A 15,237-nucleotide genomic window follows, 5' to 3' on the forward strand; every position below is an offset into this window, starting at 1 on the left:
ATCACACTTTCGATGCTTTGTAAATCTTCTTATGAGGCCTTCGGCGCAACAGTTTAACGCATCGCATATAGTCCATGCTAAGTTAATTTTTTTTTTCTTTTCTGAATTTCAACGACTGGCACTTAAAATCCTGAGATTGATATTTGTCACACTAATTGCATTTACATGACACTTCGCAAATGATGAGACATCAACCAACACATGGCAAAGGCTAAAGCAGTGTTTTTTGCCGAGTGTTTGCCTAAAGCCGGTGACAATGACCTCTGTGTTTTTGTTAAGGCCCACTATGTCTTTAAGAAGCCCTCGGCCGGCCGGCATACCAGCCCCCAATGTGTGAATAATATTCAGTAAGGAGTTACGCTAAGTGGGAAAGCTTTTAGCACATTATCCACTGGCAATTGCAAGGTAATCTAATTTGTCAACCCAGGTCCCCTTATAATATATCTGCAGCATTGGATTTGCATTTGGGAGGCGCCTAATAGGTTTAAGACCCTGTGGATGTGGGGTTCTTGTGTATATATGCGTCCATCTACCCAGAGTGAGTGACATTGAGGATGAGAGGTGATTCCTCAAGCGAGAAAAACACAGGAGTCAGCGCTTTTCAAATATATATTTATATCCCCACCACAGTGGGTTGTGCAGCAGCAAGTGCGACACCAAGTCGCTTCAATTGGATATGGGCAAGGGCTCTGCTCTGACAAATCAACAAGACGGTCGAAGACGTGTGCGTGTCAGAGAGAAGGGTCAATGAATAAGTGAAACAATGACAGACATTTTTGGAAGCCAACTTTATCAGCCAAAACCTGTTCTGCGGTCACGACAACACTCCTAAGAGAAATTATCTTCACTTTAAAAAATGTGAATAAAGAAAACAGTAGCTTAGGCTTGAATCTAAAGTCCATTCTATGCATTTGCGTTTTAATCGTCCCGGATTTATATGAGAGCATTTCAGGGCATTATTTATGCAACTGATAACCTCATAAAAGCTGGACTTGCTGATTAGGTCAACTGTGTGGCAACGCTAATAGCCTGAAAGGCACGTGCTCCTTTGGCAGGAAAGAGTGGGAAAATGCGCTAGCGCTCGAGAAGGCTTGAGGTGGCGTCTAGACAGGATTTGCGCTCTTGTCCAGTTCAAAAGGACAAAGAAAAATTAGCAAAGAAGATAAACGATATAGAGGCAATGTCACGTGTGACGTGAGCTTTAGCTAGCTATGGCCTAAATAACAATAACAATAACGATAATAATAATAATAATAATAATAGTAGTAGTAGTAGTAATAATAAAAATGGGCTAATAATAATACCCCAATATAATATTATAGAATATAGTAGCCTATATTAGTAGCCTAATATTTAACATAATAATAACAAAGTTAATTAAATAACAATGATCAACAATAACCATGCAGTTCATATGTTCTATATTTTACGCAGCAAGCCCTATAAATGGATACCACTATGGGTTGTTACTTTAGCTTTCATCTTCTTCTTCAAGCTTCAGATATAGTGGCGTACAGTGATTTTACATTAGGCAACTCAAAGCTTTCATAGGCTACGTTTAAATATATTTATTCATAAATGTATAAAAGTGTGTTTGATAGAGTATCCAAATGATTTTACCTAAAGATAAACGATCAGACACGTTTCTCATAAAGCCCTATCTGAGTTAGGCCTAAATGTGGGTTGTGCAAACTGAACTGTTCTAATTTTCTTGCCTCGTTTTTATCAAACCATGTCATGCGTTTCCAACCATCAGGCAGGTGTTTAAGTGTCAAACTGCGGATTCTCCATTTTGACGGATTTTTTAATGGGCAGGAAAGCTGTTTTTGAAGGAGTGTTCTGTTGAGGTTCAACTCACAGGACATTGGGCAGCAGTGACGTCGACAGCGAAACAACTATTGGCTGATTGCTGCACCACTGAAAGGGGGCTGAAAATTAAGTGGAGTGCGAGTGTCCAGCGGACGCAATGAGGATCTTGTCTCAGACCGACCAACATAAGGGTTCTTGTCAAGGGTATCGCGCTATGTCTCCGCCGATTTGGTTTCAACTTACACCAGCGCTTTAATTTGTTCGTGTTATCCAGATTCCACTGTACATTAGATGTGTCTTTAGCAACTGGTGGTACAATTGAAACCAGTTGTGCCTTCCTTAGATGATCCATTGTCTACTGACAATCCACCGGAAAGGGTATTTACGCGTTAGAACGCAAGAACAATCTTACCGCCATGGAGTACACAGCCTCACCGAAGCCGCAGCTCTCCTCTCGGGCAAATGCGTTCTCCATAGCCGCTTTAATGTCCAGCGGGAAAACTAAAGACAAGGAAGCGGAGGAAAACACAATCAAACCACTGGGTAAGTTAAGAAACTCTTAAAAACAGAATGTAATAGGACAGCTCATGAAAATTACAAGTCATATTCAGATTGTTGTCACGTTTTATTTGTGGCTACATGTGGGAGCAAGTAATCTGTGAACCACAGCTATAATTCACATGAACATTTTACCACGCATATAAATGGGTTATGTAAACGAAAGACATGACCCTAAGCAAAGCGCATCTTAATACAATTTCTGAAATAACATGTAATTGTAAAACTGCAGCTCAAGGCCTGGACTCCCTGGAGGCTAGCGCTTTTTACACACGCAACAGTCAACATGTTTGCGATAGCCTATGTTCTCGCTCTCTCTCTCTCTCTCTCTCTCTCTCTCTGGAAAATGAGACCTCTCTGTTTGCTGATTTGAATTATGCATTAAAATACCTCGGTAAAGGATAAATTGAATCCTAAGTTGTGCGTCATTCTATCCAAATGGATTCCAGCATATTGAAACCAAACCTTTCTCTGCTTGGTTCCAATAAATGACAGTAGCCTTCTATTATTTATACAATAAAATTGACAAGATTTCTATCGGTATAGCCTACTGTCACTTTTTGAATTTGGGATGCTACAACATTATTATAACACAGTGGTCCAAAGTGAAGCACAGAAAGGCCTATTACATGCAATACAATACAGACGCATTCTTTTTCAGGAGCATTATATTTTCAGGAGTGCAAAAGCCTTTAGAAATGTATCGTAATAGCATGTCCATATAGTTTTAAAGAACGGTTAAAATGTTACGTTTATAAAAAGCAACATTAAATGTAGGCCACCGTTGACTGTAAACATATTGTGACAGACAGTGAGCACGGAGCAGATTAATGATAATGTGGGCCTGACATAAAACAGGCCTGTAGGCTACGTGTCGCAAAACAGCAAATTATAAGTTGACTTATTTCGGACTTCAACTGTCTCAGTGATGACTTTGGAGGGTCGGACCGAATTAGTTGAGGTGTGTCATATACAGTATCTTCTCCATTTTTAGAACAATTTGTGGAGAAGTCCTCTTGCAACCAGAGCTTGGGGGAGATGCCCTCCCTGGAGTCTCACGGCGAGTTCAACAGCCCGGCTCCGGCGGTGTGCACCGAACCCCTCATTCCCACCACTCCCGGTGTGCCGAGTGAGGAGATGGCCAAAATTTCCTGCAGCCTGGAAACCAAAGAGCTCTGGGATAAATTTCATGACCTCGGTACGGAAATGATCATCACCAAATCTGGAAGGTGAGCGTAATGGTATACCACCTGTAAGGCCTATCGAAGGCTACAACATACGACAAAAGCCTATTTTGAAAGCCACACGCAAACTTTGACGCCAACTTTGTCATTCTGGGCGCAGCATGATTTCGAATGATATGGATGGTCCTTTAAATATAAACCTTCTGTGTAAACATAGCCTAATCATTTATGCTATGTGTCATACAGGTGAAGAGGTTTAAAACCAGCTTTTTCCTGCACAAAATATTTTACGCATTTAATTACGCACAGACATTATCACGAACATTGTTATGATGTTATGCACCAAGTCGATGTGCAATATCATTTAATAGCTTATTTTAAGATAGGTTATATGGCACATATCATGCAGGCTTACTGTTAGGCTAGCACCACCATCATTTTAAACTGAAAAATTAGTTAGGTCTACATGACATCTGCTGAACTTGGATAGCCTAGGCCTACTAAATAGTCAAGTAGCTTCGTCTATGATCTAACACCACCATCACGGAATAGGGCCGGGAAGACAGGAGTTCTACGAAAATATAGTTATTTATGATTCATTGTCGTTTTTAACTAACGTTTTTATCACCCGGCCTCCTCCCTCTTGCAGAAGAATGTTTCCAACTATCCGCGTGTCTTTTTCTGGAGTCGACCCTGACGCCAAATACATTGTGTTGATGGACATTGTTCCAGTGGACAACAAAAGATATCGCTATGCCTACCACCGGTCATCGTGGCTCGTGGCCGGGAAAGCTGACCCCCCCTTGCCAGCAAGGTGAGTTGAATTTGCGCCATCCCCTTCACCGATAATTCATTCCCCTGTTGTTACGACCGAAAATAATGTTTCAACTACGTTAGTTCTACTATTTTAACCCAGAAACGATATAGCTTTATTTTAATTAAAATAAATAACTTATGTAGCCTAAATGATTAGAGAAAAATGTGATTCCAAATGTCTACATTTAGCCTAGTCTTTGAAAAAAAAAAAAACAATAGTCCATATTAGTAATAACATATCTTATGGCCTACCCAATTATGTAAGCTTTATTTTAATTAAGTAATTTGCATTACATTTGATGGTTTCGCAGGTTGTATGTCCATCCAGACTCTCCTTTTACTGGGGAACAGTTACTGAAACAGATGGTATCCTTCGAAAAAGTCAAACTCACCAATAACGAACTGGACCAACACGGACATGTATGTACAATACTATTTATTGATAAAGGCCTATATTTATTCATTAAGTCATTCGTTTTCTTTTGACTTCAGCTTATTATGCGTAACAGATCAGCCAATGACATGTAGGCTAAAACTATGCATGTCATTTTGGAAGTCGGGCAAATAACGGGGCTTTCGACATAACAGCGCAAATGTTCCGTCTGCAAAAAAGAGCTTAAACATACAGCCTTATTATGTATTCTTAATAATACAGCATATTTTCCCTATGGTTTTTTCGCATTGTCCTATGTGTCTCCTTATATGTTAAAATGTAACCTAGTCTATTTTAACGAATTTATTCACAAAAACGCTTTAAAAATGGGCAGGTTTTTAAAAACACAAATGGATAGTAAGGATACATAGTAAATGTAATTGCACAGAAAATATCGACAGATTAGCCTATTATCGTATTTGGCCTATTATACAGTTATTATCATTAATTTAAAACAAAAGTGTTCGGCACGTTTGAAATAGTAGGCTACAATGCATGCAATGGTCCATTGAAAAAGACATGCATAGTTTTGCTAACCAATTATCAATATTTTTAGAGTGCAATAAAACGAAACTAAATTGATTGAACAATTTACAAAATCAGTGTGATATAATTGTGATATTTTTATTGACACACTAATGTAGGGGATAGACAGAGAATAAAACCTTTCCACAGTAGGCTACTGTATATTTATTCTTCAGGATAGGCATTTGGAAATACAATTTAGAATACACAAACTGAAAAGAAAATATTTAGAAAATTCTTATCTGTGTTTGGAAGATTTGAGGTCCTTGTTTTATTATAGCTGATGCTGATGTTAATATATACTCTGCCGGTTGTCTACAATACTGACTTTTCAGACTCATTAATAACTTGATCTGTTATACAAGTGACTGATTGTTTATTAATCTTTTTTTCCTGGAGGAGTACAGCAAAGAATTTGATTTAATCAGAGACCTACGCACAAATCCTAGTACATGAAAGGTCTAAATATGCTCCGTATTTTAAATGGAAAAAAATAACAATATTAAAGGAAGAATAATATTACAATAAATTGAATGTGCAGAATGGGAAACACTGAGGGTTAGGACATTGTTATGATATAATTATATTACACAGTTATAATACATTTTTGGTTTGATTTTAATTTCGAAATAAAATGTATTTATTTCTGTCATTCTCACATTCACCAAAACTCAAAATTATAGTGGATGTGAATTAGTTTCCTGTTATACACTGCTATGTCATATTACGTTTTGACATTTTTGAAGAAAACATATTTTTGCCATTTTTTGTAACCATGTCTTTGAAAAGGTTTATTTCTGTCAAAACCACAACTTTATTAATTATTATTGCATATTGGGACCACACACAAATAGCTATTGATTCAGAGGGAGCTTCAGATTATCATATTTGAATATTTAGTTGGTATGTATAGTGATGTCTTGGTGTTGTAAAATATTTTTTTCGTACTCCTTTGCAGATTATTCTGAACTCCATGCACAAGTACCAGCCGAGGGTCCACATCATCAAGAAGAAGGACCACACCGCCTCATTGCTCAATCTCAAGTCCGAGGAGTTCCGCACCTTCATCTTCACAGAGACAGTCTTCACGGCCGTCACCGCCTACCAGAACCAGCTGGTGAGTTCAAAGGTCACAGCATCTGAGGTCAGCAAGGAAATAAAGACCATTAAGTGGTATATTTTCATAACAAAATATTGAAAAGAAAAAGGAAAAGCTCTTTAGTGAACTCTTGTCCTATTGTCCCAAAGGGCTGAAATGTTGTCATTCAAACAGGGTAATCCATTGGTGGCATTGAGGCTTTCTGACTTTGATGGTTTATTATTCAGTAATTTAAGAATTAAGATCATCTAAATTTTCTTTGAAATATTATTTTTTGAACTGGCATTCCACGAATGAAAGAGACGTCTTGTTAGTGACAGTATAGCAAATTACTTTCATCCAATTCCTGTCTTGGAAAGCTTGGCAATCCTTCTATTTTTTTTAATGCCGCACATAGCTGACAGTAAATGTCTGTGTGCATCTTATCGTAAGTTTTGAAAGCTGTACACAGAATGGTTGAGGAGCATTGCGTGTGTTTATGGTCATTCTGTGTGTTGGGATGGAGTAGGCATGCGAGTGGGCTTTTGACGCAGCATCCCAGAGGCCAACAGTGGCCCAGATTTGTTTAGTCTACATGAGGCGTTATGATGTGATAGAGGGGTAGAAGAAAAGGGAGTTGGAGGGGGCAGAGAGTGATAGAGGGACAGAGGCACACACACAGAGGAGGAGTGTTGTACACATACCAGTATATGTGCATACATATGAGTGACTGATTATGTGTCTGTGTGTGTGTGTGTGTGTGTGCATGTGTGCATGTGTATGTTTGAATTTGTGTGTGTGTGTGTGTGTGTGTGTGTGTGTGTGTGTGTGTGTGTGTGTGTGAATGAGAAAGAGAGCGAGAAAAAGAGAGAGTAGGAGAGATAGAAAGAATGAGTTTTAATCTTGTTGTTGGCATCCTGCTCCACAGATAACCAAGCTAAAGATTGACAGCAACCCGTTTGCCAAAGGCTTCCGAGACTCCTCCAGACTCACGGACATTGAGAGGTACTAAGAATTCTCTGTTCTCTTTAATGTGTGTTTGTTTCTGACCCAGATCCGATAAGAAAGCGAGAGTGTTGGGCAGGCGGGGATGACATCTGCACTACAGTAGTGTGTGTGGGTGGTTGTGTGTGTCTAACCGGCTGGCGTGCCAAGCTTTCGGGTGTAGGAAAATATCTGCGCTACAGTGGAAAGACAGACAGCGAGAGAGAGAGAGAGAATGTGTGTGTGTGTGTGTGTGTGTGTATGTGTGTGTATGCCAGTACCTTTTCACATATTCAGTACTTAAATGCATTTATACAACCCACTTCCAACCTGACAACCAAAAGACCACCAAAAAAAAAAGAAATTACCCCCCCCCCCCCACACACACACACTCCCTCTCTCACTCTTCCTGTTTTTTGGGAAGGCTGTGAATTAGATGTGATCAATTGATCTTTGGGGAGCTGCAGAAATCGCATTAGTCTGGAGTCGGCCGCTGCACTAAAACATGGCATAATTCGATTGGCTGCTGTGACTGATTGAAACCAGCCACCCACGTAGCAGGGCCGGCAGGAGCTGCGAGGGCCCTCTCCCCTCCACGCCAGCGCGCCGCTGATAAAAACACACATATTTGTATTGCACCGCTGACAGATATTGCACTTTCCTAACCTAATTGGGGGGCCGTAATGTGGACGCATGGGCCCTTGTGATGCAGGGGACTCTTAGGCCTGTGCTGCCCTCTCCCATACATGGAGGGGGGCTGCCTAAGGAGAGGCTAATCGAACGTGAACTAATGTACTTACAGATCAAAAAAGGAACAAGGGCAGTGTGTGTGTGTGTGTGTTTGGTGGTGTGTGTGATTTTTTTCTCTGAAAACCCTCCCTTTCAAGTATTGTTTGTGGGTGCTAAAAGATCCTTTTTTGTGTGTCTGTTTATGCTATTTTTGTTACATGACATGTCGTGAGCTGTGTGTTGTGGTGTAGTGTAGAATCTCTCCAGTACGACTGTGTGAACATGTGTGTAAAAAAATGTGTGTAAAAAAGCAGAAATTACTCACGATACAGATGTGACTAAATGTTGATGTTTGCCGTTTGTGTGTGGGGGGTGAGGTCATTGCAATTTCTGATTATCGGCAAAAGAGACATATTCCACTGTGTCCCTTTTTATCCTAAAGTGGCTTAGTGGTCAGTACACAGCCCTTGCAGCTTACTGCTAGGGGCATGAATCACCAATGCCATCCATTGTATCCAGCATTACTTTGGGTGAAAGCACCTATAGCTTTTTGTGTGCATTTTATTTTCTGTGAAAGTAGAGATATATCTTGGGCTCGTCTCTTGGGTTTTGATGCAGGGAAAGTGTTGAGAATTTGATCCATAAGCACTCATACGCCCGGTCACCCATCAGGACATACGCAGGCGAGGAGGAGGGCATCGGCGAGGACGGACTCTCCGCACACGGCAGGGGTAAGGCCCTCTCTCTCTGTTTCCTTAGAAAGATTACCAAAGGCGCAGTGAATTTCATACATTAATACTACTGGCCGTATAACTGCTATTCCCCTATTACCACTACTGTTACTACAAGTATTAAATAATAAAAAAAAAAAAAAAAAAAAAAAAAATAATAATATACTTATAAATAATGATAATAATTATTATATATATTTTTTATTATATTGTAATAAACCTTTCTAAATAATGCCCTTTGTACTGCAAAATGATTTTAGTACACAAAACGTTTGCTGTGAGGAATGTGTTTATGCTGTAATGTACCTTGTCCCACAGGCTCAGCCTTCACTGCCTCAGACAACCTCTCTCTGAGCTCCTGGGTCACCACCACCTCGGGCTTCTCCGGCTTCCAGCACCCCCAGTCCCTCTCGGCCATCAGCTCCAGCACGGCCTCCCTGGGCAGCCCCCTGCCCCACCCCATCCAGGGCTCCCTACCCCCCTACAGCCGCCTGGGGGTGCCCCTCACGCCCTCGGCCCTGGCCGGCTCCATGCAGGGCAGTGGGCCCACCTTCCCCTCCTTCCACATGCCCCGCTACCACCACTACTTCCAGCAGGGCCCGTACGCCGCCATCCAGGGACTGCGACACTCCTCCACCGTCATGACGCCGTTCGTATGACTGCCGTGATTGGCAGAGGGGATTGATGGGATTGCTGATGCGTGTGGCCCTGTGATCTTCTCTCTTTATATCTCGTGTGTACTCTCCGGTGCATAATCGCTGGTGTGTACACACACACACACACACACACACACACACACACACACACACACACACATACAAGTGCACATACAAAGACAAACATAAACACACGCAAGAATACACACACAAACTTCACATAGACACACCCACACTGATAAAACAAAACAAAAAACAAGGATATCATGTATCATGTTTAATAAGTCCTCCTTGTAAATAGTGTGAGTATAAACTTTAGAAGAAACGGACTACTCAATGACGCGGAACTGCTGCAGCAGTACTCAGCACAGTTGGAGCACGGCGAGAGAGACTTTAACAGACTTGAGGATTGTGGATTTTAACGAGACTTGAGGAACACACACAGTGCTCTTCCCAAAGGGGACCTTGCTAGCAAAACCAACAGAAGCGTTTCTGTCTGGCCCTTCTTCTGGCCACTCAGCTAAGGTGAGACAGCAAATGATTGACAGCTGCTCATGATGACTTACTTGTGTGTCCTGCTCTGTCTCCTCCTTCTCCCTCTATTTGTCCATCTCCGCCCCCCCCCCCCCTCCGGAATGCATGGAATGGACTGACGACCCTGAAAGATGCAGAGTAGATGACATGAACAGGGCTCATCACCACCCTGCAACACATGTGAACTTTCAACAGACTGTGATGCACTAAAGCGCTGTTCACTAAAGCCCTGTCCACTTAAACCAACAGGGGCGGCGCTCTGGACTGTCCAGTCATACTGACCACCCCCTGTGTCCTCTTCCTCAGCAAGGAAAAGTGCTACCTCTATGTCAGACTTACAAATATTTAATGCCTGCCACTGAAAAAAAAGGTCATTAACTCCTTGTTGTTTTGAACTCATTTATGGTGCAGAATGATACTCTGAGACTAAGTGACGGTGCTGTTCGGCTTGAGGGCTGGAAGGCGTTTCACATCCCCCATGTCTGGTTTTTAAACCCACTTTTCCATTTGTACAAAATATCCCATCAATCACTGCAATTTGTGATGAAGTTGCAAGCAGCTGATATGAAGAAGCACATCATGCTGGTTTGAACTTGGATGGATGATGCAATGCAATGAGTCTAGTTTGTCTATTCAGTGTGTTTTATAGGGGAAATACGAAAGGTTTTGATTGACAGAGCTGTCCATGCTTTCATTTCATTTCAACATTGCAGCAAAGTGGAAACAAAGTGTTTATAATTAATATATTTAGTTGATGCTTGCTCCTTTCTCCCTTGTAATCAACATGTTTTGGTCCTAGGGCTGCAGACCATCTTCTATGTTCTAGTGGGCTTCCACTCTCCCCCTTATTCTCACCTACTGATACTTCTTGTGCGTTCCATTTGAAAGCAGCATACTTAACAATAGCGCAATTCACTTTCCATGGGCAGTGTTAGTGTTTGTTATGGGTTGCCTATAGGTTTGTAATGAAGTCCCAAGCTTTCCCCACGCTTACTCTCTGGCTCTCTAATTCTCTCCATGGAGCTGATCTATTGTATCTCCAAGCAAGTATGTCAACAGTCTCCTTGGAGGAAGTCCACACCTGTAACTAATGGCCTCACAGTGCCCACTCCCTCCCTCTCTTACTCTCTCCCTCTCTTACACACTCTCTTCTCTCTCTTGCTCCTTCCGACACCGCAGGCAAGGGGAACCAGGCTACTTCATGGCTAAATGAGTTTCATTTGTGCCACCAGTGTCAGTGTATCAGCTGCTAATCATGGAACAGCACTCAAAATTGACATGTTTAAAACAGAGGATAATGTGTGTGTGTGTGTGTGTGTCGGTGAATGTAAACCATGAGTGGAGACGTGTAACTCTTCGGCCACGTTAGAGATGACCTAGTGATGAATCTTTGTTATTTATCCACGGAGGAGCTGCAGAATGCTAATTGCGGAAAATGTACTTGTTCATCAAATCATTTCTTTTATTTGACATCTACCATGCTATCTGTTTTGAATTAACTGGACTTGGGCAGAATATATTGAGAAATATATTTTTTTTCTGAGAAGATGCATTTGATGGGGAATTAAAAAACAAATACAGGATCAGTCTTCACTCTTCCCCCCAAGCTGTGACCTAAAAATGTGGCATAAATTGATGTGTTTTGAAGGGATTCTGGTAGTATCTGCATGGAAAGCCAACTCTTTGAAAATCTATGATGCCATTCTTGCTATAGTCTGTTGAATCTACAGTGGGTGCTCACAAAAAATTACAAATTTATTTCTGTCCAGGGGATGAAGTCCCTACTTGTATGATTATGGTCCTGGATGTCATGTAAAAAAGACATTGCAGACTTGGTAATAATGTCATCCATAATGGCACCGTACTTGCTGAAGGAGGAAAGGACTCTGTTGCTTGCTGAAAGAAGACTTTGTACGCACAGTTATGAACGTCGATCTGCAGAGTGATTTCTCTGTTTTTTTGTTTGTTTGTTTGTCATTTTGTGTTTTTTAATGCTTGTATTATTGTATTATTTTCCATGTTCTGTGTAACCTAGACATACGGTAACATAACATCATTTGGATGATTTTTAAGTGCAATATATTTATTTCTGCTCTAAAATGATACGACATAATGTAATATTTCAAGCATTTAAAAATAGATGTTATTTGTAAACAATGACAAATATATACTCTATCACCCAAACAAAATGTATGCTCTGAGACTGTGATTTCCCAAATTTTGAAATCTGTGATCAACTATGATGCAATGTTCTGTCTAATGAAAATATTAATATGTTAAAGTTTAATAACATTTACCTTTTTCCAAAATAAGCCCTTGGTTTCATCTAGTGATATTGATGTATTTTTCACAACTGCTGTTTGGACATTTGATGTTGGCGAGTGATGCGGTTAGATTTACAACAAAAGGCATCTCTGGCAATTAAAATAACCAGATAAAAAATAATGGATAATAATTTAAAAGCACATTGAAAGGTCAAATAAAAAATAGGATCCTCCATTACCTGCTATAATAACCACCATCCACCAAGTTACATAACCAATTTCCATTTCCATGTGAAATATAAAAATGAACAAAAATATTTATGTGACAGACACTTAGATATTATCAGGGAGGACTTGAATACCGGGTAAAGTAGGTCCTGTTTTCAGTCCTGTGCATGACCATAGAAGCCTCAGGGCGCCCACTGAGTTGAAATGCACTTCCTTTAGGGGGCGGAACTGATATGTAGCCTACTGTCAATTATTGACTAATGTAATCCCATAGAGCCAACCCTGATCTCGGAACAGATCTATTGATTTGTGAATCACAGTGCATGAGACCTCCCAGAGCAGGGTTCATAAAACTCTCCTGATGATGAGGTCGACTCTCTCTTTGGAGCTATGCTAATGCTAATGCTTACGCTGCAGTCTTCATTAGTGCACAGACTTGGGCTGCATTTCACAACACAAGGCTACCTCATTATGCACTACTCCGGGGTCATGTGTATACAGCCTGAGTCATGCAAGGCAATGTTTCTGAACTGTAGCATATACAGGTGTATCTCAAAACAATTAGAATATAATGGAAAAGTCCATTGTTTTGACCCAATTATAGTCAATGGTTTTGACTTAATTACAGTACCCTCCAGAATTATTGGGACCTCTGCTAAAGTTGACTAAAAAGAGGAATATAAAATCATCTTTTGGAAATTGATCTTAATGCCTTAAAGTAAAAAAAATGAGGAAATATCCAACCTGTAAGGACACCAATTTTCTTTGTGAATGAATAATGTATCATAAATAAATAAATAAATAAATGTTCTTCCTTAAAATACAGGGGTCATAAGTGTTGGTACCCCTATGTTAAATTCCCATATTTTTATGCTCATTGAGCTCAATGCAAATCAAACCAGCTAATAGGCTAACTGAAATAAAACCATGCCAATCTCTAGGTATGGTGAAGGGTATGTGATGTGGGGCTATTTTAATTCCAAAGGCCAAGGGAACTTAATCAGGTTGCATAGTATCCTGGACCCATGAAATAACTGGCCTTTAAAAATAAAAAATCTGCCTGCCTCTATGGGAATTTAACAAAGGGGTGCCAATACTTATGACCCCTGTATATTAAGGAAGAATATTTATTTATTTATGATACATTATTCATTCACAAAGAAAATTGGTGTCCTTAAATGTTGGATATCTCCTCATTTTTTTTTACTTTAAGGCATTAGATAGATAGATAGATACTTTATTGATCCCCAAGGGGAAATTCAAGAGATTAAGATCAATTTCCAAAAGATGATTTTATATTCCTCTTTTTAGTCAACTTTAACAGAGGTGGCAATAATTCTGGAGGGTACTGTAGCTGATTAGTGCTCATCTCAGGTTGACAGTTCTGTATAATTTTTTTAATTGATTTTTAATTAGATGTAAACCATAGTCATCAAGATTAGAATAATCAAGATAAAGTCATAAAAAGGCTTGAAATATTTCACTTTTTGAAATAAATTATGGGAAAAATGACCTTTTCCATGACATTCTATTTTTTCAAGATGCACCTGTAGGCTTATATAAATAAAATATTTATAAATATTACAATTATTTCATAAAATGTAAAAGATACTGAAATACAAGGCTATATATCACAAGATGTATGGTATGGTGTGTATTTTAAAGGCATTAGCCAACAGAACGCCTAATGAGCACAACTTAATAGTTGGTAGCAGCCCTGAGTGCGCCCTCAGCATGAGTCTCCGCGGCGTCACTCTCACAGCCGCAGGCCCACCGGTGGATCAATAGCAGGGCGTTAGTCACCATTTCACCAGGAAGAAGGGAGCACTTCTATCCCCTGATAAAATCGGTAACATCCTTTTGAAAATAAATAAATAAACAAATAAATAACATCCACCGAGACGCTGATTGAATTAAAGGGATAGGCGAAGGGCAGTCTCGGGGCGGTGAGGTATGGTGAAATAAATTGAAAAGAGCAGTTCGCCAGAGAGTCCATTTGAGGGAATAACAGTGTAATTTACACAGTGAGTACTGCTAGATGAATCTAATGTCATTTCCATCAATTTTGCATCTCTTTTTTTGTCTGGTGGCCGTTTAAGCGTTTCGAGGAGACAGCAGGCGTGCATCACTATGTCAGAGGCCGCGGTTTGGACCTTGCTTGTTTATTGTGTGGCGGCCAGGCCTGAGAATAGCACACTTTCATCCCCTTCGCTGATAAAGAAACCAAGAAGAAAGGCTGCTTCTCTGGAGCACAGCGTCCTCACACTCAGACACTTGCAACCATCCATCACCATTACCACCACACAGTCGCACAAGACAACATGATCTTAACTTGCATGACTATTTTTCGGGATTTGCCATTCACAGCCAGGCAAATATAAATAAATAAATAAATAAATAGAAAGACAGAAATGTCAAGAAAGGCCAAGAATGTCTCCTGAATAGTCGCTTGAACTTGTGCACACTACATGGGCCACTCAGACCACGCCAGCCAACAGACATCACCATTTAGCATGGAAGCTACTAAAGTTCATTATGATGATGAGATTTTCAAAGAAGAAATGAAAGAACAAGGAGGACATTAATTGAAAATCTCTACCTCCGATAAGGGAGCCTCAGCTCTGAACTGAAGGAGACTAACTTGATTTGCTCAGTTACTTAAGAAGGCACCAAGTAAAATGAGGACCCAATAAAGGCTCCGTCATGCA

General features: G+C 40.3%; 1 protein-coding gene across 3 annotated transcripts; it reads left to right on the forward strand.

The window, feature by feature from the left end:
• The first annotated feature begins 1,915 nt into the window (after positions 1–1,915).
• Positions 1,916–9,668, forward strand: tbx20 (T-box transcription factor 20). 3 transcript variants are annotated; one of them, XM_042108301.1, is made up of 8 exons: positions 1,916–2,352; positions 3,362–3,596; positions 4,201–4,365; positions 4,679–4,787; positions 6,284–6,442; positions 7,332–7,408; positions 8,729–8,847; positions 9,166–9,668. In XM_042108301.1, exons 1-8 carry the CDS (start codon positions 2,226–2,228, stop codon positions 9,504–9,506), a joined length of 1,332 nt encoding a protein of 443 aa, XP_041964235.1. In that variant the 5' UTR covers positions 1,916–2,225; the 3' UTR covers positions 9,507–9,668. The 3 variants fall into 3 exon arrangements, with proteins under 3 accessions (XP_041964235.1, XP_041964236.1, XP_041964237.1); XM_042108302.1 differs by having other exon boundaries at positions 8,735–8,847; XM_042108303.1 differs by having other exon boundaries at positions 8,789–8,847.
• The last annotated feature ends 5,569 nt before the right edge of the window (positions 9,669–15,237 follow it).

This window comes from Alosa sapidissima, chromosome 10, assembly GCF_018492685.1.
Source record: "Alosa sapidissima isolate fAloSap1 chromosome 10, fAloSap1.pri, whole genome shotgun sequence".
In the NCBI taxonomy this organism is placed as follows: domain Eukaryota; kingdom Metazoa; phylum Chordata; class Actinopteri; order Clupeiformes; family Clupeidae; genus Alosa; species Alosa sapidissima.

Coding starts and splice junctions, on each gene's coding strand:
- tbx20 (XM_042108301.1), top strand. CDS start 2,226: ATGGAGTACACAGCCTCACCGAAGCCGCAGCTCTCCTCTCGGGCAAAT. Junction 4,366..4,678: donor GACCCCCCCTTGCCAGCAAG/GTGAGTTGAATT, acceptor ATGGTTTCGCAG/GTTGTATGTCCATCCAGACT. Junction 8,848..9,165: donor ACTCTCCGCACACGGCAGGG/GTAAGGCCCTCT, acceptor CTTGTCCCACAG/GCTCAGCCTTCACTGCCTCA.